General features: G+C 37.0%; 1 protein-coding gene across 1 annotated transcript in view; it reads right to left on the reverse strand.

Annotated features, from left to right (window-relative positions):
- Nucleotides 1-730: 730 nt before the first annotated feature.
- Nucleotides 731-25,155, reverse strand: part of FAM169A (family with sequence similarity 169 member A) — a 61,875-nt gene continuing 37,450 nt past the window's right edge. The window contains exons 7-13 of the mRNA XM_045896570.3: nt 17,928-18,056; nt 17,291-17,403; nt 14,144-14,183; nt 13,490-13,640; nt 9,662-9,818; nt 6,026-6,229; nt 731-4,898 (exon numbers count right to left, since the gene is read on the reverse strand). Of these exons, the coding sequence (XP_045752526.1) occupies nt 4,350-4,898; nt 6,026-6,229; nt 9,662-9,818; nt 13,490-13,640; nt 14,144-14,183; nt 17,291-17,403; nt 17,928-18,056 (1,343 nt within the window). The 3' untranslated portion in view covers nt 731-4,349. The remainder of the gene's footprint in view (nt 4,899-6,025; nt 6,230-9,661; nt 9,819-13,489; nt 13,641-14,143; nt 14,184-17,290; nt 17,404-17,927; nt 18,057-25,155) is intronic.

The following is a 25,155-nucleotide window of genomic DNA, read 5'->3' on the forward strand; positions in this document are numbered from 1 at the left end:
GGATGTTCATAAGTTTGAGTAATTTAAAAAAGCAATTATAGAAATATCTTGGTCCATATCTGCATTTAGTGGATACTCAGCAATGCAGACCTGTTGTTACTGGAAAAACCAGTGTAGTTGAAAAGTTGAAAACACCTTTTATCATAAAGGTCTGTGCACACTTTAATATAGAGCCTAAACTACGAAATGAGACCTTACTTGGAAGTTTCTTCCACCTCATTTTCATTAATCCTAAGAAATGTCGCATTAACACATGATAGCATTTGTTTATATAAAGTATTTATACTCTACTAGAAGTACAGAAGAGAGAAGGCACACTACACTATGGAGTTCAGAAGGATTTAGACAAATCTTTTCACCTTTATGTCTTCACATACAGTAAGTTGGTGAATTCATACTTTAAACATTTTTTTCCTCTCAATCATGTATAGTAATACTTGGAACTGTATTTTTACTCCAAACATATATAGAAAAAAATACACCAAAATGTTTGTGCTTTCATATTTTTAGGATGGTTACAAATTTAAGTAATTCCAGGTAAAATTGTTTTACTAAAAAGAAAAAGAATGCACTGATGCCCTTAAAAAGAAATTTGTTTGCAGTTACTTGGATAATATAAAAAAGGTCATGTTTTAGGCTTTTAACTTGGTCAAAGCACTTTTTTGATTTGAATTATGTTTGTAGCTTTGAGCTTTAAGGCGTCCATAGTATTAATCTATAATCACATTAATGGTTTTAAATTGTTTATTTTTAAAGTCTGTCTTGAAAGTACAACCAATGTGATTAATTGTGCCTTTAACAAAATCATTTAATGTCTAAACAAATTCAATATCTAAACACATCTTCGTCAATTAAAGTAGGGAAAAGGGAAAGAATATCAAAACACAGGCCAAGAAACAATCACAAAACATACTTTTTAAACTTAAAAAAAGGAAAAAAAACCTACCAAGAAAACAAACTTGAGTACCTCAGTATAAGACTTTATTCTGAATAACGTAACATCTTTTCTAAGTTCTATAAACCTAGAAGTTTTAGAACACATACACACTTAAGAAAGGCTAGTTCCTTGGGAATGACTATCCAGTATGATACAATTACTTCAGGATGACAGGAAGCTGAACCTTTCTTACAATTATATTTTAACAACTGATTTTGCCACTAATAGAAATGGGGAATGTGTGAATGACTAAGATTTGGAAGGTGAAAAAAAATAGAGGTAAGCATAATCCCACAGAACTCAGTCTGCTTATTTTTTAGAACCCAAAATAAGCAAATTAAGTATCTTCTACAAAGAAAGCTTTATATTAAGTATGCCAACAGAAGCATAACATTTGTAACTAATCACATCCATGAAAGACTGGACTTTAAACACCAGATTAGCTACTAGTGGACATACAAAGCAGAAATTTCTAAAATGCTGTTACACAGATGAGTGTTAGTATAAATTCTGTATTTACATCAAGATCTGTATCAGTTTGCTGGTGTGACCAAACCTTAGAAGGTAATCCCTAAGGGTAAAGCAGTACATAAGAGCAGATATTTAGATACTAGGTAAAGACTCAATTTGATGTAATCATAAACCTTCAAGATACTTTCTAAAGTCACTGAAACAATTTTAGGTAGTGTTCTGGTCAGCTAAAAGTGAACCGTTAACCACTAGTAGTGTTATCCTTGCCATATTTATTCTTTGCAGTGAATGGAAACACAGTGAATATAGACATTTTAAGTAGAAGACTGACATTCTGTCATGCTATTTGATTTTATAAAAAATCATAATAGATCCTCTCATCTTTAAAAGTTTAGAGGAGCTTTATAATAAATTGTTAAATATATTTCTGTGATGTCTAGCAATTGGATAATTTAAACTTGAAAGAACTAAAATTTTGTTAATATCTGTTTTATATTACACAAGGAAATATACACATATTTACACAAACTGAAGTGAAATCCTTTTCCAGAAATAAAACTTCTAAACAGAAAAAAGCAGTTCACAAAGGACTATAGAATGTGACTAGACACTCAATAACTAGACTGGCTGGCTGAAATCCGATTTCAGTCTCTATAATTCTCAAGTTTTTCTAATGCCTTGCAAAAAACTAAGTATCTGATTAGTTTTATTTAGATTCCTTATTGAGGATAAGTTTTGTTATAAATTCTATACTCATTGAGTACAGAACTCATTACTGAACATGAACGTGTTACTGAACATGAAAGTAAGGTTTTTCTATGTTACCTAGCTTTCTCTACCATCTACAAACCCCCAAAATAACATTTTCGGTCAGAGATAATACGTAATAAAAGTTTTCTTGTATGCTAAGCATAAAGTTCTGAAACTGCTTAAAATGCTCTTGCTGTTTTAAGAATAAACCAAAGAAGTTTAACAATTACGAGTTTATACTGTTAGTCCTATTATATATGAATAACTAAACATGTTTTGTGAACTCAGCAACTATATTCACATATCGAGAGTTGTCAGTGACCTCAGTCTTAAACTACACCCTTTTAAAGAAAGTATTCTCAAGAGAACAGTGAACAATCCAAGTAAAAAAGTAAAATATCTAAGTATTAGGTTTTTAAATCTATTTTAAATTAAAAATGGAAAGGTTAAGAATTTACTAAATCCTCATATCTTTATTTCCCTAATTGTGATAGTAAAGTTTCTCACAAAATCTATAAAACAGCATAAATGTGATAGATGTACCAGTCATATTTATTTTTTCAATTAATCAGCATTTGTTGAGAAAACAAATGGCCAAAGTGCTTTAATTTTCACTTGGAGTGAAATCATCTGGCTTGCCTCTGACCAATAATTAAGGAAAATGTAGGGGATACAAGTATTCAAAATTTTACATGAATAGGAGGGTTTGCTGTTTTGCCTGCTTAAACATTTTAACTTAGCTTATTAGACCTAAAATATCAACATTCCAAAATAAAATTTAATGACATCACCTGACTGTAGACTGGATAAACCTTTGACATCAATCCTTAGCACCTCAAATAATGACACAAAGTCATAACGTGGTTCTTTCATTATAAGGACCAAGCTGTTTTAAAAACAATCTTAATGGTCTCAAAGGATTCTCCAAATTAACTGCAAATCTGAGTACACACAATACTTCCAAAGAGTAGGACTGTTTTAAGATTCTCTTTGGATTCTAAGAATAACCATTTTGTTCATTTTTAAATAAATTACTATATAAAAATTAACAAGAGAATTTAAGTTTTCCTAGGCAAAGGCCTAGTACCACAATGTATACACATAGGCTAGCTTGTAACCTGTCCTCACAGAACAAGTGAGCAAGACCAGAGCAACAACCAAAGCCTCCAATTTGAGCTAAGCTCTTTGAACTATATAGCTCCTTGAGCAGATTCATTCCTGCCGTCTAGATCTAAGATTGTGGGGGCACAGTCCAAACCTACCCAGATACGGATGCCAAGGGCATAAGCTGGCAGACAGGCAGCAGATCTTTTGGCAGGAATCACTCTGAGTTAGGGAAGTGGATGAAAGCTGAGGAGAATATCTGATTTCTAGAGTAAAGGCAGTGACAGGATTGAGGAGAAGCCTTAGGAAGGGTTCTCACACTTCTGAAGTATACATGTTAATTGGATGAGGACAAAACGAATAGTCCCCAGCTTCAAATGATATTTTATAATTAGTGCCTACATGCCAGAGTTAAATCCCTAGCAGTACCGTAAATATTAGATGTTATAAAGACTGAGGTGGAAACAGATTTTATACCTTTCCTCAGACACTGAAGTCCAAGGAAGAGACTGCATCTACACAACTAAGAATTAAGAGGCCAAAATACTATCTTCATAAACCTTTCACCATAAATTTTTATTTGTGCTCTCATTTAGTTGAAGTATATTTTCATTTACTGACATTTTTGTTTAGACATGCCTACATTTTAAAAAATGATTAGTTTTGATTTTTAAGATAAAACTTCTAGAACCCTCACCAAGTTTACTATTAAAATCCATAGTATAAAAGATTTCTGTGATCCTTACAAGTAATGTAAAGCCTACTACTTTCAGTTTAATTTATATTTTCTAAAATTTTAATGGTCAGATGTCCCCAATTGCTAAAGAAAATATAGTATGATCTGGTTTCCCAAAGTCGAAACATGGTTTAATAAAAATAAAAAAAATTGTATTTACACAAAATAGCCTGAAAAATTAAAAAGAATGGTGAATCCCAGGTCCTAAGGGGGACGGAAAACCGGCATCATAAATAAGTTCAAAGTGAAATTTTGCAATTTTTGCCCTGTGCCCCATGCCATTTATTAATCACCATATTTTAAAAACAATAATGTTACAAAGAGGATTTATCATCTGCGTATCTTCTTCATTCATGTCAGCTTGGCTTTCTTCTTAGCAGGTCCTTTATGCCCTTTGGCCTTTCTTCTTAAATTCCGCCTGTCTACCACAGGCACTTCCACTTCTATTTCCTCTGAGCTGCTATCCACCGTTTTTTCTGTTGACTGCGTAAACTGATCCAGTTGCTCAGAAGATGCTTCAGACTGCTCCTCTGACTGGTTCTTCTGTCCCGCGTTCTGTGAAAATGGCACATCTTCAAGTTCAACTTCTATCAAAGAGCTCTGAGAAAGAGCTGTAGACGTTTCCTGGGGCTCAGGTACCCCCTCGTCACCCTGGTCTTCCAATGAAGAAGTAGTGTTGGGTGATAAATTTTCAGAGATTGATTCCTCAGAAAATTCAGCTATCACAGAGTTTGGAAAACCACTGTCAGATCGTTCTTCATTTGGGATAGTAGCAACATTGTCTGAACTCCCAAAATGTGCTTTCTTTCTTGAAACTAGTGGCAGTTTCTCTTCAGTGTGCCCCTTTTCATCAGATGGGCCTTCGTCCAGCAACATTTCTGAGTCAGTTATATGTGAGGTCTAAAAATAAAAAACCTGGTGAACAAACTTTCGCAGTATACTTCTTATATAAATTACACACTAATATGCAATGACAATGAACTGCATTTTCAAGAATTCGGTACTCATTACTTTCGTTAATCAGGTGTACATATTCTGAATACAAGTCAATTATTTCAAAACTGTCTTACATGATAACCTGGTTCTTGCTTTAAAGATATAATAAAAGTAATTATTTTACCTCAAAAAGTACTTAGGACATTTTAAACTTCTTTACCAAGGTTCTTTAAAACCATGAATCAACTAAACGTTTTTAATTTCTTGGTATTACTGGAGCCAGAACCAAGAGTCCTTTGGGGCTTGACAATGTGCCACCCCACTAAGTTTGACTACAATTTCATTAGATGATAGGTAAGGGCAATGGAGATTTTATTCATTTAATTATTTGAGACACTAATAAAATAATGCTATACAATGTTTTTAGCCTTAAATTGGAATATTTGAAAGTAAAAATTTCTTGGGGCGCCTGGGTGGCTCACTTGGTTAAGCGACTGCCTTCGGCTCAGGTCATGATCCTGGAGTCCCGGGATCGAGTCCCGCATCGGGCTCCCTGCTCGGCAGGGAGTCTGCTTCTCCCTCTGACCCTCGCCACTCTCATGTGCTCTCTCTCATTCTCTCTCTCTCAAATAAATAAATAAAATCTTTAAAAAAAAAAAAAAGTAAAAATTTCTTTAAAAAATACTCTATCAGATTTTTCCCATTAATCTAATCTGTCTCCGCAATTAAAGCAAATTACACTGACTGTATTTGTCATAGACTATGTAAGCAATAGGTATTCAAGTATCTGATAAATAATGCTTTATCTATTTGTCTAAGCATTTCTCTAAATCTACAAAATAAAACTCGTTTTGTTACCAGAAATCAGGTATGTATTATAGGTTACAAAGATGTGAATTTATGGAATATTGCTGATTACATTTTCTTAGAATACCTAATCTAAGCATAGCAATTAATGTAGAATTAATTTTCCTGAAAGACTATATATATATATATTAAGGGGGAGGAAAATATATATACTATATTGCCCCTTCCATGTCACCAACACTGGAACAGTTTGACTATAAAAAATTAAGTTATTTCCCTCTTACCTTATCCTGTGCAACAGTGTCAGGGGGTTTTGAAGATTCTACCACCAGTGGAACAAGAGTGGTAGAGTCTTCGCTGGAATTAAGAGATTGCAATTTTATTTCTTCATCTAAAACTTCACTGGTGGAGTCCTCCTCTTCAGTTATAAGTGAGGTTTTAAGAGTATCATCCATTATCTCACCATTCATAGGCTCTAATTCAGATTCCTACATCATTGGGGGGAAAAAGTAAGGACACAATTATAAGCTAACTTATTTGTCATGCAAGGTGGATCCATTCTCCGTCTCCACCTGTCATGCACCAGGTCTCAAGATAAAGTCTACCACATTGCAGGGCATGAGTTAAGAACAGTTTTACTGAGAAAAGAGGAAATTTTTCAGGCAGGGTCAGTAAAAGAAAAGAACGCACAAGTAACCCAAACTCTCTCTGTTCTCGTGGAGACAGCAAAAGACCATGATGCTCTGTAGACGCAGTACAGGTCTGAGATGCAGTGAAGACACCCTGTCCCCTTCTTATTCTTCCCTATAGGGCCATCAGGAGTGGAACCTTTTCAGTAAAAAGGCACCAGAGACTAGATTTGAGGCCAGCTCTTTCTAGAACACCAGCTGACCAGCACTTGGAATCCTTGGGGCCTGTGGGAAGTTACGGGTTACCCTGCCAGGGGGAGGAAGCACTGCCAGGCTTGTGGGAAGCTGAGTTTGGATACAGCTTCTTGCTAGAAGAAGAAAGGCCTCAGTCTCAATTAGCTCACTGTCCAGTCAACTTTGGGTCATTTTTTGAACAATCCTACTCCTTCTATCACATTAAATATGGAAATATCAGTGAGCTGATAACACAAACCTTCCAATTCTGAAACTCTTCTGCCAATGTTTATCAATGTAAAATACTTCTATTTAATGTTTAATAGTTCTAATGGATCTTAGTGACATTCTAATAGAGGACATTTTATTACCATTACAAAAATTATAAAATGATGCACTCAAGGGCTCAGAAATAGGTTGGTATGGATTATGTAGGATCCCTAAAGTCACAGGGATAGGGAAATCAGGGACTTAGAAAAATTTATCTGGCCAAAGAGTATACAGAAAGTAGACTGCATACAGAAGGTAATTATGATAAAGCTCATGAAAGGATCAACTAGGGTAGGAAAAAATGCTGAAAGGAAGAAAGTGAGAAAAACAGCAAAAGTTTAAAAAAAAAACAGAATGTTGGTAATTAACTAAAAGTGAGAAGCAACAGATGAGAAAAACCTGTCCTTCAAGTTTTACGTTTGGAAATAGAAGATTAAAAAAAAAAGAAAAACAGGAAAAAAAGGCTCAATACAGAAGTGATAAAGAATAGAGATTATGTTGAATTTAAGATGATAAAATACATCTGTCTACATAGAATATTCAGAAGACAAGTAATACTGTGGCATTACAGTCTCAATCAATATTCACAGTCTGGAGTTACTGGTCATCCCCACAGAAATGAGAGTTCAACCATTAGACTGGTACATTTTCATAGAGAGAACATGAACCAAGAGCAGAAAGTCAAGAACTGAGTCTTCTAGAATGTCCACAAATAAAGGGGAAAAAGGAGGAAGCACAACAGTCAAATAATAAATAAAACAAAAACAAAACTTCAGAAAGGAAAACCAAGAAACCAAAATACAGTGGTGTTATAAAGCTTACGTTATAAGGGCCTAGAGAATATTAAGGAAGACACAGTAGTCAATCTAGGTGATGAAAACCACTGGAAGTGGATTCAAGTGTCACTGGTGCCCTACAAGAGTATGTGCTCAATGTATTGCTGGACAAATGAAACCCATTACATGAAGTACATACAGCATAATCTTAAGTTTTTAAAAGAAAAATAACAAATATATATTCCCATAAATGTCTGGAGGCACATTTTTAAACATGTGCTTTGCTGTCCAAATTTTTTACAAGAAAAAAATGCCACTTAAAAATGCAATTTCGGGACGCCTGGGTGGCTCAGTCATTAAGCGTCTGCCTTCAGCTCAGGTCATGATCCCAGGGTCCTGGGATCGAGTCCCACATCGGGCTCCCTGCTCAGCGGGAAGCCTGCTTCTCCCTCTCGCACTCCCCCTGCTTGTGTTCCTGCTCTCGCTATCTCTCTCTCTCTGTCAAATAAATAAATAAAAATCTTTAAAAAAAAAAAAATGCAGTTTTGGGGGGCGCCTGGGTGGCTCAGTTGGTTAAGCGACTGCCTTCAGCTCAGGTCATGATCCCAGGGTCCTGGGATCGAGCCCTGCATTGGGCTCTCTGCTCAGCCGGAAGCCTGCTTCTTCCTCTCCCACTCCCCGTGCTTGTGTTCCCTCTCACACTGTCTCTCTCTCTCCCTGTCAATTAAATAAATAAATAAAATCTTAAAAAAAAAAAAAAATGCAGTTTCGGGTCACCTGGGTGGCTTAGTCGCTAAGCGTTTGCCTTCAGCTCGGGTCATGATCCCAGGGTCCTGGGATCGAGCCCTGCATCAGGCTCTCTGCTCAGTAGGAAGCCTGCTTCTCCCTCTCCCACTCCCTGCTTGTGTTCCCTCTCTCACTGTGTCTCTATCAAAAAAAAAAAAAATCTTGAAAAAAAAAAAATAGTTCCATGAAATAGAGAAAGCAGGAGCTAAACTAGAATAAGTTAAGGGGCGCCTGGGTGGCTCAGTTGGTTAAGCGACTGCCTTCAGCTCAGGTCATGATCCTGGAGTCCCGGGATCGAGTCCCGCATCGGACTCCCTGCTCAGCAGGAAGTCTGCTTCTCCCTCTGATCCTCCCCCCTCTCATGCTCTCTCTCTCTCTGTCTCATTCTCTCTCTCAAATAAATCAATAAAATTTTAAAAAAAAGATATTATAGAATAAGTTAAGAAAGTAAAGTTGATAATGTAGTTTCACTTGTTCAGATGCTGGCTGGACTTGGCAAACATGTAAAAAACTTTTAAAGAATCTTAAGCACCTAGGGCAGAAGAAATAAGGACTCTCTAGAGAGCCAAAGATGGAAGACACTAAAGAAAAAGAGGAAGAAAAAAAGGTAAGGACAAATACTGGAAGAGCTGCAGAAATCAGGCCAAATAAAGAATTTACTTGGTCACGAAGGATTTTCCCATTTGTTTTCTACTGTTTAAAAAAAAAAAAAAAAGAATTTAGTTATTTTTCCAGGAATATGTAATCAATTATAATCAAATATATATTTTGAATGATGAGTTTTATCCTTCTAACCAAGATACAGGTGCAAATGAGGCCTTATTGACCTAATGGCATTCTAACTGGTTCTATAAGATATACCTCATAGTCATATAATTTGTCACTTAAGTATGTTTACTCTCTCAAATTAATTTATATTTTAATATACAGAGGGATCTTACTAGGTTACCTAAACATCCTCAATTTTACCTTTGCTGTAAGTCAAACTTTTAAAAATTCAGTTTGAAACACGAAATGATACTTACACGAAATGATACTTATAACTTTATCCTCTCCCCACCTCCAGTATCTGACCTTGGCAGTATAGACATATGCTTTTTAGCATTAAACACAATTTCTACTGTGACTCTAAAATAGATCACCAGATTTTCTAACAATTTATGAGTAAGAAAGTTAAAATTTAGTTTACTTTCAATTACTTTATTTAATAAGTGGGATCTCATACCTTTTCACCATCTTGCTTTTCCACACGTGGTTGGGTTTCTGGTGCAGGCCGAGCATCCTTATCACTACTTTCGTCCTCAAATTCAATCACACTTTGTTCAGGTTCTTCTTCCAGGAATTCTTCTGAGCTCTCTGATGTGCGTGCAGTAGATTCCAATCTAGGAAAGAAAACCACTCTTACTTGTTTTATTAAGGATGAATATAAAATTTTAGGATTGTGTTAATAAAGTAACACTTTAGAGAATCCACCAAGTGTTGTTCGGTCAACAAGTTCTAATCTTACAGGTCCAAAACCAATCTCCTCTTCTTACAAACTTGTCCTCTTTCCTACCTTGTTCTCTAGTTTGAGTAGTAACACACATCTCCTCAAACATGTAAGCTAGACTCTTCTTTTACTCTAACCGTATCTCATTGGCTCTCATTCTATTAGAATGAACACACATCCCAATTTACCTGAGACAGTCCAGTTCATAGCTTTTGTCCCAGCGTTGCCATAGTCACTAATAATGCCCCTTTCATTCTCAAAGATATCAGTTTGGACAATAAATGATAGTTTTGTTCTACCTCCAAAATGCCTTTCAAACATCCCTAATTTTCTGTTTCCATTTATGGCCCCCCTCCAGGCCCCAATTCTCTCTGGACCACCATAACTTTGTCCCAACTCATCTTTGAACTTGCAGTACATACATTTTTTAGTAAAGCTGTGAGAGCTCTGTTTATATATACCCATCTGTACCTGTGACAGTCGAGCTCAGAAAATTCTGATGGTTCTCTAAAGCTTAGAGAATAAAGTGTATCTCCTTACAAAGCCTAACATGACCAGACCCTCATATATATCTATATTTTTTAACACCTGAAATCATCAAACATTTATTATCTTGTTTCTGTGGGTTAGGAATCCAGGTGTGGCTTAGCTAGGGACCTCTGGCTCAAGGTCTCATGGAGCTGCAATCAACCCAGCTACTGGGGATGCAGTCTCGTCTGAAGGTCCGATTGGCAGTGCTCCCTGCAACCATCCCAAGCCCTCACTCATGTGGTTGCTGGCAGCATTCAGCTCTTCATGCAGGCTAGTAGATTGAGGACCCAATTCCTTGGGGACTGTTGCCACAGGGTACCTCCTCATAGGGCTGCTCACAGTATGGCTACTTGCTCCCCCCTGCATGAGTTATCTTGCTGGGCCTCATCCACCAGGCAACGGAGGTCGTCTTGCTCATCATATTGCCAAATACTTTGATGAGTCGCTCATGCTGCTACAATGCCTGCTGGCCTGGGACCTGGACTCTCATATTTTTATTTCCTACTAGATGGTAACCTTTACATTACACATCAGTTATCCTTATTAATATTCTTCTTAGCTTTTTGCCTTTGCTCATGCTATATCTGCATGGTGTAATACAGTAGCCATAACACATGTCCAGATTTACATTAATTAAAATTAAATGAAATTAAAAATTCAGTTCCTAAGCTGCACTGGCCACACTTGAAGTGTTCAATGGACATAGTAAGTAGGGCTGCCATTTTGGGCCGGGCAGATAAAGCACATTTTCATCATCACAGTAAGTTCTCTGGATAACCCTCGTATACATCAGGGGTCAATAAACTATTCCTTTAGGTTTTATGGGTCATATGGTCTCTGAACAAGTACTCAACTTTGCCACGGTAATGCAAAAGCAACCATACAAACATCTAAGATATGGAAGTGTTACAATAAACTTTTATTTACAACAATAGGTAGTGGATCAGATTTGATCTACAGACTATAGTTTGTGGACCAGCCCCCGACTAGAACATCTTCTCTCTCGACTCTGCTTGTTGAGTTTCAACGTCTCTTTCAAGCCCTGGTCCAAATGCCTAATCTCTCTATCCCCTCAATTAGATTCAATCAAATCTCTCCTCTGCATCCACACCATTTTGTACTTCTATTATTGTACCATCACAATCTACCTTGCAGTGTTCCTAACCTGTGTCACAGGTATAGCTAGTTAATTAGAAACCACCAGGCAGTCAATTCTTCAAGGGCAAAGATGCAATTTTGTTCTTCATAGTAGCTGAGTAAGCATTCAAGCATGTAGTCCTACTGTTACTGTTCTATTTATGAAAAACAGGGGGCGCCTGGGTGGCTCAGTCATTAAGCGTCTGCCTTCAGCCCAGGTCATGACCCTGGGTCCTGGGATCGAGCCCCGCATTGGGCTCCCTGCTCGGCGGGAAGCCTGCTTCTCCCTCTCCCACTACCCCTGCTTGTGTTCCCTCTCTCACTGTGTCTCTCTCTGTCAAATAAATAAATAAAATCTTTAAAAAAAGAAAAACAAACAAAATCCTACAATAACTCTGAGATGTTCAATATAAATGCACTGTTAGGGGCGCCTGGGTGGCTCAGTTGGTTAAGCGACTGCCTTCGGCTCAGGTCATGATCCTGGAGTCCCGGGATCGAGTCCCGCATCGGGCTCCCTGCTCAGCGGGGAGTCTGCTTCTCCCTCTGACCCTCCTCCCTCTCATGCTCTCTGTCTTTCATTCTCTCTCTCTCAAATAAATAAATAAAATCTTTTAAAAAATAAATAAATAAATAAATAAATGCACTGTTATATTCCCTTCTAAAAAGGGTATTACAGGGCGCCTGGGTGGCTCAGTCGTTAAGCATCTGCCTTCGGCTCAGGTCATGATCCCAGGGTCCTGGGATCGAGTCCCACATCGGGCTCCCTGCTCGGCGGGAGGCCTGCTTCTCCCTCTCCCACTCCCCCTGCTTGTGTTCCTGCTCTCGCTGTCTCTCTGTGTCAAATAAATAAAATCTCTAAAAAAAAAAAAAAAAGGGTATTACATCAAAATGTTACACAGGAAGAAAACTGTAATTATCTTAACCTCTTCTCTTTCACAAGTTACTAGATTTAAATATTTAAGTAGTTATATTTGCCTTTAACATTAATTTTTCAGTAAAATAGAACATTTACATAATTACACAATTATCCAAATTTAAAATTATTTACATAATGACATTAGCAAAGCTACAAAATTTTCTACTTGAGTAAAATAATTTCACAGATAAAACGGCAAACCTATGAATGGTTAACTCAGGAACAACTGGTAGGACTATTACAACAAAAAAGTCTAGTTTTACTATAAAATTTGAAATCTTCCTTTCTTTAAGGTTTGCAGGAAGAGAGAGGATAAAGATTTGACCCCAGTGTTCTACTGATTCAGCTGGCTATTAAGTTCCTAGAGGACAGGACTGAACCACTTATGGTTATCGCTAATTTGTGTTATATCCAGTAACCCAGTAAAATGAATCCATTATAAAATAAAACTTAAGGTTTTTAAAAAACTGACTAAACCTCAGCATTACTAAAAATTATAGCTACTATCAAAGTTGGGATAATATAATCACCAGAATATTCTCTTGGATTTTCAGACATGAGATTAAATTGTGGATTTATTTTACTTTCTTACTAGCATCTTCTCCCTGTAATATGTCAAAGTGAATACAATCAGTAATCCTGTAGAAGAATTCAAATACAAACTCTTACACCAAGGTTATGTGCCACACAAACAATATAATAACAACTTCCATCTTAAATACTAAATACTAATAACATGAAAATAAAAAGGGGCACCTGGGTGGCTCAGTCAGTTAGGCGTCTAACTTCAGCTCAGGTCATGATCCCAGGGTCATGGGATTGAGCCCCAAATCAGGCTCCCTACTCAGCAGGGAGTCTGCTTCTCCCTCTTTCTCTGCCCCTTCCCCTGCTTGTGCTCTCTCTCTCTCTTAAATAAAACCTTTAAAAAATATGAAAATAAGAATAACAAAATAATGAGAGTAAAATAACCAATACTTTACTTGTTTATCGAAGCTGTAGGTGAAGTCTGGGATGTCTTTTCATCTTCTCCTTGAGAACTACTAAATTCAGAATCCTGAAACCGTTTCCCAATCTTTGGCCGCTTCAGATGACTACTTCGAGTACGAGTGGAAACTGGTGTTTTATCATGACCTGAGAAAAAACAGCAAAACTACAATTAATTCAGTATGATCCTGAAAGGATTATCTGTTACAATATGTTACAATACACAGAAATCTAAGAACTATGCTAGCTTACGTATATTCCCACAATTACACATTTCTTTCTATCAGGCCAAGAAACAACATCAGTCTTTTTTTCTAAATTATGGAATACCTTCACTTTATTCATTCCTCACATTTCCATATTGCCCCGAGCTCTGCAGTGTATTTTTGCATTTTCACTTATATTCTCTCCCAATAATCTTGGGACATAAACAAGGCAGACATCACTCTCCCTATTTTACGGGTAAGGAAATGAGGAAAAAAGAGGTATGACAGCTTACTTTGTTCACACAGCAAGACTAGCGGTAGTGGTGGCATTGTAACTCAGTGCTAGATCTTAGAGTGGGATAAGTGTTCACTCACTCTAAGAGACATCTCCCACCCCTAAATTCTAAGCATCTCACATACTGGAAGATTAGCTGAATTTCTTACCTTCAGAAGTACTTGCAAAGGCATCTTTTAGAGAGTCAATCTAAAACAGAAATACAGATTAAAACCAAAAGTTTTAGATCATTTTTTCTCCCTACGAATCTACTTTAGTCGATGTCAAAGAAAATCTTGTGAAACATTTTTCAAATAGTACTTTTGGTATTCCCTATTCACCATTCATGGAAATTTACTGAAGAAATTAAAAGGTGATGTTACAGGGCGCCTGGGTGGCTCAGTCATTAAGTATCGGCCTTCAGCTCAGGTCATGATCCCAGGGTCCTGGGATCGAGCCCCGCATCGGGCTCCCTGCTCCGCAGGAAGCCTGCTTCTCCCTCTCCCACTCCCCTGCTTGTGTTCCCTCTCTCACTATCTCTCTGTCAAATAAATAAATAAAATCTTTAAAAAAAAAAAAAAAGTGATGTTACAGTCTCAGTTCATCCTGAGGCTGAGCCCTTACCAAGCCATCTAATATGTTACATGCAACTCACTGGAGTTTCCTAGTGTCCTGTCCTCGGCTACCTCCTCTTCTCTGTCCATATGCTCTCCCTGTGTAATTTTATCTACTACCTTTACTTCAACATCTATTTGCTGATGAATCCAGATATACAATTTAATCTCCCCAACTTCTTTCCTGATTTCCAAAGCTCTTTTTTTTTATTCTTTTTTAAAGGTTTTATTTATTTAACAGAGAGAAAGACAGCCTGAGAGGGAACACAAGCAGGGGGAGTGGGAGAGGGAGAAGCAGGCTTCCCGCGGAGCAGGGAGCCCAATGTGGGGCTCGATCCCGGGACCCTGGGATCATGACCTGAGCTGAAGGCAGACGCTTAACAACTGAGCCACCCAGGCGCCCCTCCAAAGCTCTTTTTTAAAGGAAATATGACCTCCATCCAATTTCACAACCAACCTGTTCCAAATTGAACTCATATTATTCTCTATCTTGGTTAATGGCAGTAACAGTTCAGTCAGCCATTCTGGCCAAAAACCTGTAAGTTAGTAATGATTTCTTCTTAACCTTCATTCAGTGAACTGGAAAGCCTGTCAATTCTGACTTGGAAGAATCTCTCTAAACTGCCCCCTCCTTCGTATTACCGATGCTTTCGTCATACCCTCCAACCTGATGACAACGATGCTTCCAAATCACAAATTGTGCTACTGTTTTGCTTTAAAAAAAAAAACAAAAACAAAACCTTTAATGGTTTATCACTGCCTAGAATATAAATTCTCAACCTCTTCAAAACCAAATACCTCTCACATACTAAACATGCCATTTTCTTTACACCTGTTTGGTTCTGTTTTTGTTTTTTTTCACATGTTAGCATTTGGAATGCCCTAACCCTTGTCACAAAACTCACACCTGCCCTTTGCAAGTCAGCTTGGTTGCTACTTCACCTACTGCACTCCTTGGGTAGAGTTACTCATACTCTGCTATGTACCTTCAAACACTTGCTATTTGCTCTATTAAGGGAATTATAATCCTGTAGTTTATTTATGTTTCCAATAATGGACGATCTACTTCTCTCATGCTTGTAAGAACCGTATCTTTGTACATCCAGTGCTTGCCATAGTATCTATTACATAAACTACTATTCATTCATTCATCACACACTTAATGAAACCCTACAACACAACAGGCATAGAGACTTTAAGAAGGTCTACTGAGAAGACACAAACAAGGATAAACTGTGACAGATAAGATAAAAATCCTGTCTTCAAGAAGCCTGTAGTTGAACTAGACAAGGTTAACACACAAAAGAAATCCATTAAAAAAGGTTCAAAGAGTGTAAGAGAAGTACATGTAATGTGTTATGTCACAAAACAGGAAAAAGCAAGTAGAAATACCATCATCACCTAGAATAAATCATAGTGATTGTTTCAGTTTATCTCAAAACATCAAGTTGTACAATTTTTGTCAATTATACCGCAGTAAAGCTAAAAACAATGTGGTTAAAATACACAAACAAAACCATTTTCCCATTTGATTAGCAATAAAAAGAGTTAAAATAGTTTAATGTGAGATATATTTTCCTTAAACTAATTAAAATCTTAATTTGAAGAATATGAATTTCTAAAGGGAAAGAAAACTGAATTTATGCTGCCAATCTTATGACATGGTTTAATATATATTCTCATTTACACAGCCCATTTAAAATTATTTGGCTTATCATTAAGGTAAATCATTGCCCTCACCACATTTTGGGAAAAGATTTTTTCTACATTCCCTGATTTGATGATGTAGGACCAATACTAAATAAATTTAATTATATCTGAGGAATTTGGATCACAATATAATCAAACCCAGGCTTATTATTTAGTTTGGTTCCAAATGTAGAAAAAAATAAAAACAAAAAAACCTAACTCCTTACAAGTAATTATATATTATCCTTAAAAAGGTTTCCAAAAAGTTCAGTCAACATTCACGCTAATTAAGGCAGAAATAAGAGGCACAAATAATTTCCTAAAGCACTTGTCCCTGAAAGGTTTACCCAGTACTTTCAAAGTGCATTACATTCTACAAAGACCTAGCATAGACAGACTCAAAACTTCCCACAATAACTTTATAACCTTTGACCTATTCCTAATTTCACCTCTAGAAATTTATCAGTGCAAGGAAAGAATTACATACGCAAAAAGATGCATGTATAAATGTGTTCACTGCTGGGTCACTTATGCAAAAAACTTAAGTATAATATGTTAAAGAAATAAACAATGGTATTTACATATAATAGAATAGTACACTGCTATTTAACAATGTTTTAAAACAATAATGCCATGGAAAATGCTTATAATATTATGTTAATGGAGAAAAACAGAAGCAGCATAACAGAAAACAAAAATGTATGCAGATACATGTTTTTATAATATATATAAAATACAAATACAAAAATGTTAACAGTTGCTACATCTGGGGTAGTGGGATTACAGATTTTTATTTTCTTCTATATTATTTTGTGTGATTCCAAATTATTTTTCGAAGAAAATTAAGTCCTTAGTAAGCCATTAACAGGAGATACCAAGAATATAATACAGTAAAAATTTTAGAATTACATAACTTGATGGATGAACTTTAACATTTACAAAATTAAATATTAGCTGAATCTAGTTTAAAGAACAGAAAAATTATTTCCTACAATAAACATACAGTGTACCTACAGTTAGCTGCATCTCACTAGACTGATTGTCTTCAGTTTCTGCTTCATATTCTGGAACAGATGAAAGACCATACTCTCCAGACATAGGTCTTTTAGCTTCATTTTGAGAAACTGCTGTGTACAGAAGAATTTTAAAAATTGTAACCCAATCAGTATTTGGTTTTAATTGTAACATGGTTTGTACTGATTTGCACAAAAGTCCTGAATAGCATCCTGAACAGAAGGGTGTTGAAAATCTAGGTGTGGAGCATCTCCTTAACCAATATGTTATAATGAAACCTTGCAATTATAAAGTATTAGTTATCTGTATTTAGTGACTTGGAGGAAAGATGCATTAGACCAGGGACTACTCTTTTTCCTTGATGCCTATTCTATGCTGATTCAGTATCTGTGTTTCCTTCTTACCCACCAATTCCTAGAATGTTAGATTCTGCTGGGCTATTATAATTCTAGGTCCTCTTATTATTAGTGACCCAAACGTTAATACATAACAAAAATTCAAACTTTAGAAAAGAGGATCTGTTACTAGAGAGGTCACATTACAATATACCATAACTCTGGACTAAGAGACACAAACATTAAAAGGCTCTGCTCTTTAAGCTTGACATGTGTTCCAACTTGAAACCTATAATTCTTACCTGTAATTTTAAGTGTTTCTCTCTGTAATGCTCTGGTGACTGGTATTCGCTGATACCAGTGTCCAACACCTTCAACCTCCCAAAGGAGTTCATGGTCTCCTGGATACTTTTCAAAGTACTGCTTGCAAGCTGAAAAATACATTCAGAATTTTCTAGAAATCCCAAATATCAACTGTTTTAGAAAACAGAAGATAGAAAGTAAGCTGCCCAAATCACTTAATGGGGCTAGGATAACACCAATGCAACTCAACTACACATCAGTCTCATTAGTGAAAGTTTTAACATGAATAAACAATAAAAATCCTATTAAAAGATGTGCTTCACCTTTAAGGAGAAAATCACTAATTATTACTGAGGGGCATAAAATTAGAATAAAATGATTATTAGATTCAATAGTATAAAACCACCAATTCTCACCAATTATTTGATAAATTCCATGCAATTCTAAACAAATTCCCAACAAGTCTGTTTTTTTAGGGACTTGTCAAAATTTGACCCCAACTTCAAAATGGAGAAGAAAGGGTTAAGAAAGGATATGGAAGGGGCACCTGGGTGGCTCAGTTGGTTAAGCAACTGCCTTCGGCTTGGGTCGTGATCCTGGAGTCCCGGGATCGAGTCCCACATCCGGCTCCCTGCTCGGCGGGGAGTCTGCTTCTCCCTCTGACCCTCCCCCCTCATGCTCTCTCTCTCATTCTCTCTCTATGTTGAACTTTTTGTTCTCTGTTCTCAAATAAATAAATAAAAATCTAAAAAAAAAAAAAAAAGGATATGGAAGAAGAAGAAAAGGAAAAAGAAAAATTAAAATACCAGTGTAAAAAAGCCCACCAGAAAAGAAGCGCACACACACTAAAAACCTGGCAAATGACAGAGGAGGCATTACATCTCAGTGTAGAGTAGATCCACTATCAAAATAATAATGCTAGAACAAAAATCCATATAGAAGAAAATAAAGTCAGATCCTGACCTCACATCAACACCATTCACAAAATTAAATTCCAGATGGATTCTGGGCGCCTGGGTGGCTCAGTTGGTTAAGCGACTGCCTTTGGCTCAGGTCATGATCCTGGAGTCCCGGGATCGAGTCCCGCATCGGGCTCCCTGCTCAGCGGGGAGTCTGCTTCTCCCTCTGACCCTCCCCCCTCTCATGTGCTCTCTCTCTCTCATTCTCTCTCTCAAATAAATAAATAAAATCTTAAAAAAAAAAAAAATTCCAGATGGATTCTAAGACCTACTAAGAAAAGCAAACTGTTTAAAAGAAAACGTAAGAGAATACCTCCTGGACATAATGGTGCTAAAAGATTACTCATGAAAGACACAAAATCACAATCCATAATGAAATCTTATGATAAACCTGTTGAAGTTTAAAACTTTCTATCAGGATCTGTGCAACGTAACTTTCTACAATGATGGAAATGTCCTGTATCAGCAATGTCCAATACAGTAGCCACTAGCCACGTGGCTACTGAAAAAATGTATGATTTTAATTAAATTGAAATTAAATCTAATTTATATTAGTGATTGCCGTACTGGGCTGCATAGTTTTATACTAAAAAGATACCATAAAGCCAGAGATTAGGAGATTTTCAGAATAAAACAAAAGATTAGTATTCTCAGCGTATTAAAAAATCCTAAAATTGAAGGACAAAATGATCCCAAAAAGAAATTGGCAGATGTTTTGAAAAGGAAATTTACACATAATGAAACTTGGAAGGTCACTTAACAAAGGTAAAGACGGCAAAACCTCACTAGCTGCCAGGGAAATGCAAGATGAAACAACTAGATACCATTTTCACACCCATCTGATAACCCAAGCATCCAAAGAATAAGGAAAATGGAAACTCCCACTTTCTCCTGGTGTGAGAATAATTTTGCAATAGTTAGTAAAGTTGAAAAGACATACTGTATGCTCCAATTCTACTACTGGGTATATATCCTAATGACTTACACATATGCACAAGACGACTTCTATAATATTCATTACAGGGCTGTTTTTAAACAGGGGTGGGGAGTTCAACCTAAGAGCCCATCATTAACGGATACATGAATAAATCATAAAATGTATACAATAAAATACTATGCAGAAGCTACAACAAATTACAGCATATATTAACAATGATAAATCTATTAAAAAGATCAGTAAAAGAACAAGTTAGTATATGTACAAATGATGTCATTTATATAAAGTTTAAAAACACATTAACAAAATGATGCAGCCTCTGTGAAAAACAGTTTGGCAATTCCTCAAAAAGTTCAACATAGAATTACCATATAACTCAGCAGTTCCACTCTCAGCTATATATCCAAAAGAACAGAAAGCAGGGACTCGAACAGTTATCTGTACACCAATGCCCATGGCAGCATTGTTCACAACAGCCAAAAGGTAGAAAGAACCCACTGTCCGTCCATCAGAAGATGAATGGACGAATGAATGAAATGTGACATGTACACACAATAAAAATATACACCAAAGGGGCGCCTGGGTGGCTCAGTCGAAAGAGTCTGCCTTCGGCTCAGGTCATGATCCCAGGGTCCTGGGATCGAGTCCCACATTGGGCTCCTTGCTCAGCGGGGAGCCTGCTTCTCCCTCTGCTGCTCCCTGCCACTCTGCCTACTTGTGATTTCTCTCTCTCTCTGTCAAATAAATAAATAAAATCTTTAATATATATATATATTTATATATATATACACACACACACACACACACACACACACACACACCAGAAAAAGGAAAGGAATTTTTTTGAAGACATGAGAGAGAGAGCGTGCATGCAGAGCAGGGGGTGGGGCAGAGGGAGTGAATTTTCAAACAGACTCCTCACTGAGCAAGGATCCAGACACAGGGCTTGATCCCACCACCCTGAGATTGTGACAGGAGCCAAAATCAAGAGTCAGCTGTGGGGTGCCTGGGTGGCTCAGTCAGCTCAGTGTCTGACTCTTGGTTCTGGCTCAGGTTGTGTGACATCAAGCCGCATATAGGGCTCCATGCTCGGCACAGAATCTTCTTGGGTTTCTCTCTCCCTCTCCCTCTGCTCCTCCCTACACTCTGTGCGTGCACTCTCTCTCTCTCTCTCAGACAAATAAATCTTCAAAAAAAAAGAGTCGGCCACTTAACCAGCTGAGCCACCCAGGCACCCCAGGAAAGAAATTTTGATATATGCTACAACACGGATGGTCCTTAAATACTATGCTAAGTGAAATAAGACACACATAGAGATTCCACTTCTATAAGGTACCTAGAATAGGCAAATTCATAATGACAGAGAATGAATGTGACTAATACCACTGAAATGCACATCTACAAATAGTTCAAATGATAAATAATATGTTATATGTATTATAGCACCCAAAAAACTTGAAAAATTTTAAGATAAAAAAGCAAACTAGGGCCACCTGGCTGGCTTAGTCAGTAGAGCATGCAACTCTTGATCTTGGGGTTGTGTGTTTGAGCCTCACATTGGGTGTGGAGATTACTTAAAAATAGAATCTTTAAAAATTGGGACACCTGGGTGGCTCAGTCAGCTAAGTGTCTGCCTTCGGCTCAGGTCATGATCCCAGGGTTCTGGGATCCACAGCCCCACGTCAGGGTCTCTGCTCAGCGGGGAGCTTGCTTCTCCTTCTCCCTCTACCTGCCACTCCCCCTGCTCATGTGCGCTGACAAATAAGTAAAATCTTTATAAAAATAAAATAAAATAAAAATAGAACTACCCTATGATCTAGTAACTGTACTACTGGGTATTTACCCAAAGAATATGAAAACACTAGGGGCGCCTAGGTGGCTCAGTCGTTAAGCCTCTGCCTTCGGCTCAGGTCATGATCCCAGGGTCCTGGGATCAAACCCCACATCAGGCTCCCTGCTCCACGGGAAGCCTGCTTCTCCCTCTCCCACTCCCCATGCTTGTGTTCCTGCTCTCTCTGTGTCTCTCTCTGTCAAATAAATAAATAAAATCTTAAAAAGAAAAAAACTAATTTAAAAGGATATATGCAGGGGCACCTGGGTGGTTCAGTCGTTAAGCGTCTGCCTTCGGCTCAGGTCATGATCCCAGGGTCCTGGGATCGAGCCCCACATCGGGCTCCCTGCTCTGTGGGAAGCCTGCTTCTCCCTCTCCCACTCCCCCTGCTTGTGTTCCCTCTCTTGCTGTGTCTCTCTCTGTCAAATAAATAAATAAAATCTTTAAAAAAAAAAAAAAAGGATATATGCATGCCCATGTTTACTGCACCATTATTTACAATTAGCCAAGATAAGAGAAGCAGCCCAAGGGTCCACTGATAGATGAATGGATAAAGATGTGGCATGTAGATACCATGTCATATTACTTATCCATCAAAAAGAATGAAACCTTGCCATCCACGGATGGATCTAGAGGGTATAATGCTAAGCAAAGTCAATCAGTCAGAGAGACAAATACTGTATGATTTCACTCATATTTGGAATTTAAGGAAACAAAGGAGAAAAAATAGACAAACCGAAAAATAGACTCTTAAGTATAGAGATCAGACAGATGGTTACCAGAGGGGAGGTGGACGGGAGGATGGGTGAAACAGGTGGGGATTAAGAGTACACTTATCATGGGGCGCCTGGCTAGCTCAGTCAGTACAGCATGTGACTCTTCATCTCAGGGTTTAAGTTCAAGCCCCACATTGGGTGTAGAGATCACTTAAAAATAAAATCTTTGAAAATAAAAATAATTAAGAGTACACTTGTGTTGACGAGCACTGAGTAATATATATAACTGCTGAATCACTATATTGTACATCTGAAACTAATATAACACTATATATTAACAACAGTGGAATTAAAATTTTTAAAAATAAAAAAAAAAACAAACCTCACATATTAGCTTCTGGAGAATTGACACCATTATCTTATTTTCTGTCCAACAATATAATTGTGTAATAATTTTATGATTTTGTTCAAACCAGTTAGCATTTACATATTCTCCACAGAGTTCTTAGAATTAACATAGGAAAAAATGTATATATTTAGGAATTTTATCTCTTTTGTTGCCATTATAAATATTGTGTTCTTACTTTATTTCTTCTAACTAGTGGTTATATATATGAAACATACTGATTTACTTATGTATTAATTTTGTACCTAGCCACATCACTGAATTTCTAGTAACTCCACAGTTCATTTTCTTGAGTTTTCAAGAATTTTAGCCATTCTGACAGGTGTGAGGTAATATCTCATTGTACTTTTGATTTGCATTTCCCTGATGATGAGAGACGTTCAGCATCTTTTCATGCGTCTGTTGGCCATCTGTATGTCTTCTTTGGAGAAATGTCTGTTCATGTCCTCTGCCCATATTTAACTGGATTGTGTTTTTTTGTGTTAAGTTGTATAAGATATGTCATTTGCAAATATCTTCTCCCACTCTGTAGATTTTCTTTTAGTTTTGTTGTTTCCTATGCTGTGCAGAAGCTTTTTATTTTGATGAAGTCCCAATAATTTATTTTTGCTTTTGTTTCCATTGCCTCACGAGACAGATCTAGAAGGATGTTGCTAAAACCAACGTCAGAGAAATTACCTCCTGTGTTCTCTGCTAGGATTTCTATGGTTTCAGGTCTCACATTTAGGTCCTTGGTCCACTCTGAGTGTACAATGTACAAAAGTGGTACAGTTTCATTCCTTTGCGTGTTGCTGTCCAACTTTTCCGATACTGTTTGTTGAAGAGACTGTTTCTCTCCCATTGCATGTTCTTGCCTCCTTTGTCAAAGATTAACTGACCATAAGTTGTGGGTTTATTTCCAGGCTTTACATTCTGTTTCACTGATCTATGTGTCTATTTTGGTGCCAGTACCATACTGTTTGGATTACTACAGCTTTGTGATGTAACTTGAAGTCTGGAATTGTGATACCTCCAGTTTTGTTTTTCTTTTCCAAGATTGCTTTGGCCATTTGAGGTCTTTTGTGGTTCCATACAACCTTTCAGATTGTTTTAGTCCTGTGAAAAATGCTCTTGGTATTTTGATGGGAATTACATTTAAATCTGTAGATTGTTTTAGGTAGTATGGACATTTTAACATACTGTTCTTCCAATCCATGACCATCGAATGTCTTTCCATTTCTTTGTGCCATCTTCAATTTCTTTCATCAGTGTTTATAGTTTTCAGAGTACAGGTCTTTTTCATCTCTTTGGTCAGATTTATTCCTAGATATTTTATTATTTGTGGTGCAATTGTAAATGGGATTGTTTTCTTACTTGCTCTTTCTGCTGCTTCATTATTAGTGTATAGAAATAAAACATATATCTGTACATTGATTTTGCATCCTGCAACTTCACTGAATGCATTTATCAGTTCTAAGAGATTTCTTTTTTAAGATTTTATTTTTAAATTGTCTCTAGACCCAACGTGAGGCCCAAACTTTCAACCCCAATATCAAGAGTCACATACTCCACTGACTGAAGCACTCCTATTGGTTCTAACAGTCTTTTGGTGGATCTTATATTTTATTAGGGACTAATATATAAGTTTAAAGTAATCCCAATAAAATCCCGACAAAACTTTTTTTTAATCTGGTAAGTGGATTCCGAAGTCTATACAGGAAAAACAAGCAAGGTCAGAAATAGGAAATGGGGGAGAAGACTAGTCCTTTTAGATAACCAAAAGGTAAAATAAATATAAGAGTGAGGTACTGGAACTTAAGATTAACAGAAATAAATTAGCAGATAAGAAATATACAGAAACAGGGGCACGTGGGTGGCTCAGTCAGTTAAGCATCTGCCTTCAGCTCAGGTCATGATCCCAGAGTCCTGGGATGAGCCCCGTGTTGGACTCCATGCTCAGTGGGGAGTCTGCTTCTCCCTCCCCATGCCTCCCTCCCCACTGCTCCAGAGCTTGCATGCTCTCTCCCCCTCCCTCTCAAATGAATAAATAAAATCTTAAAAAAAAAAAAGAAATATACACATATAAATACACAAATTTAATGTATGATCTAGATTAAGAATTTGGAAACTTTTTCTTAAAGGGGCAGACAATAAGGATTTTAGGCTTACAGACTATATGAGCACTGTCATAACTAACCAACTCTGACATTTTAGTGCAAAAGAAGCCAGAGGCAATATATAAATGGATGAACATAGCTGTGTTCCAGTAACTTCACTTACAAAAAGAGCAGATCAGTGGACCACTGTTTGCTGACCTGATATAAATGCAAATCAGTGCAAAAGATAAATTATTCAACAAATAATATTAACCATATACCTGTCAGGTAAAATAAAGTCGG

The sequence above is a fragment of the Mirounga angustirostris genome, unplaced genomic scaffold (assembly GCF_029215605.1).
Source record: "Mirounga angustirostris isolate CCGP_5_RB_7025 unplaced genomic scaffold, mMirAng1.0.hap1 SCAF_7, whole genome shotgun sequence".
NCBI classification, from domain to species: Eukaryota; Metazoa; Chordata; class Mammalia; order Carnivora; family Phocidae; genus Mirounga; species Mirounga angustirostris.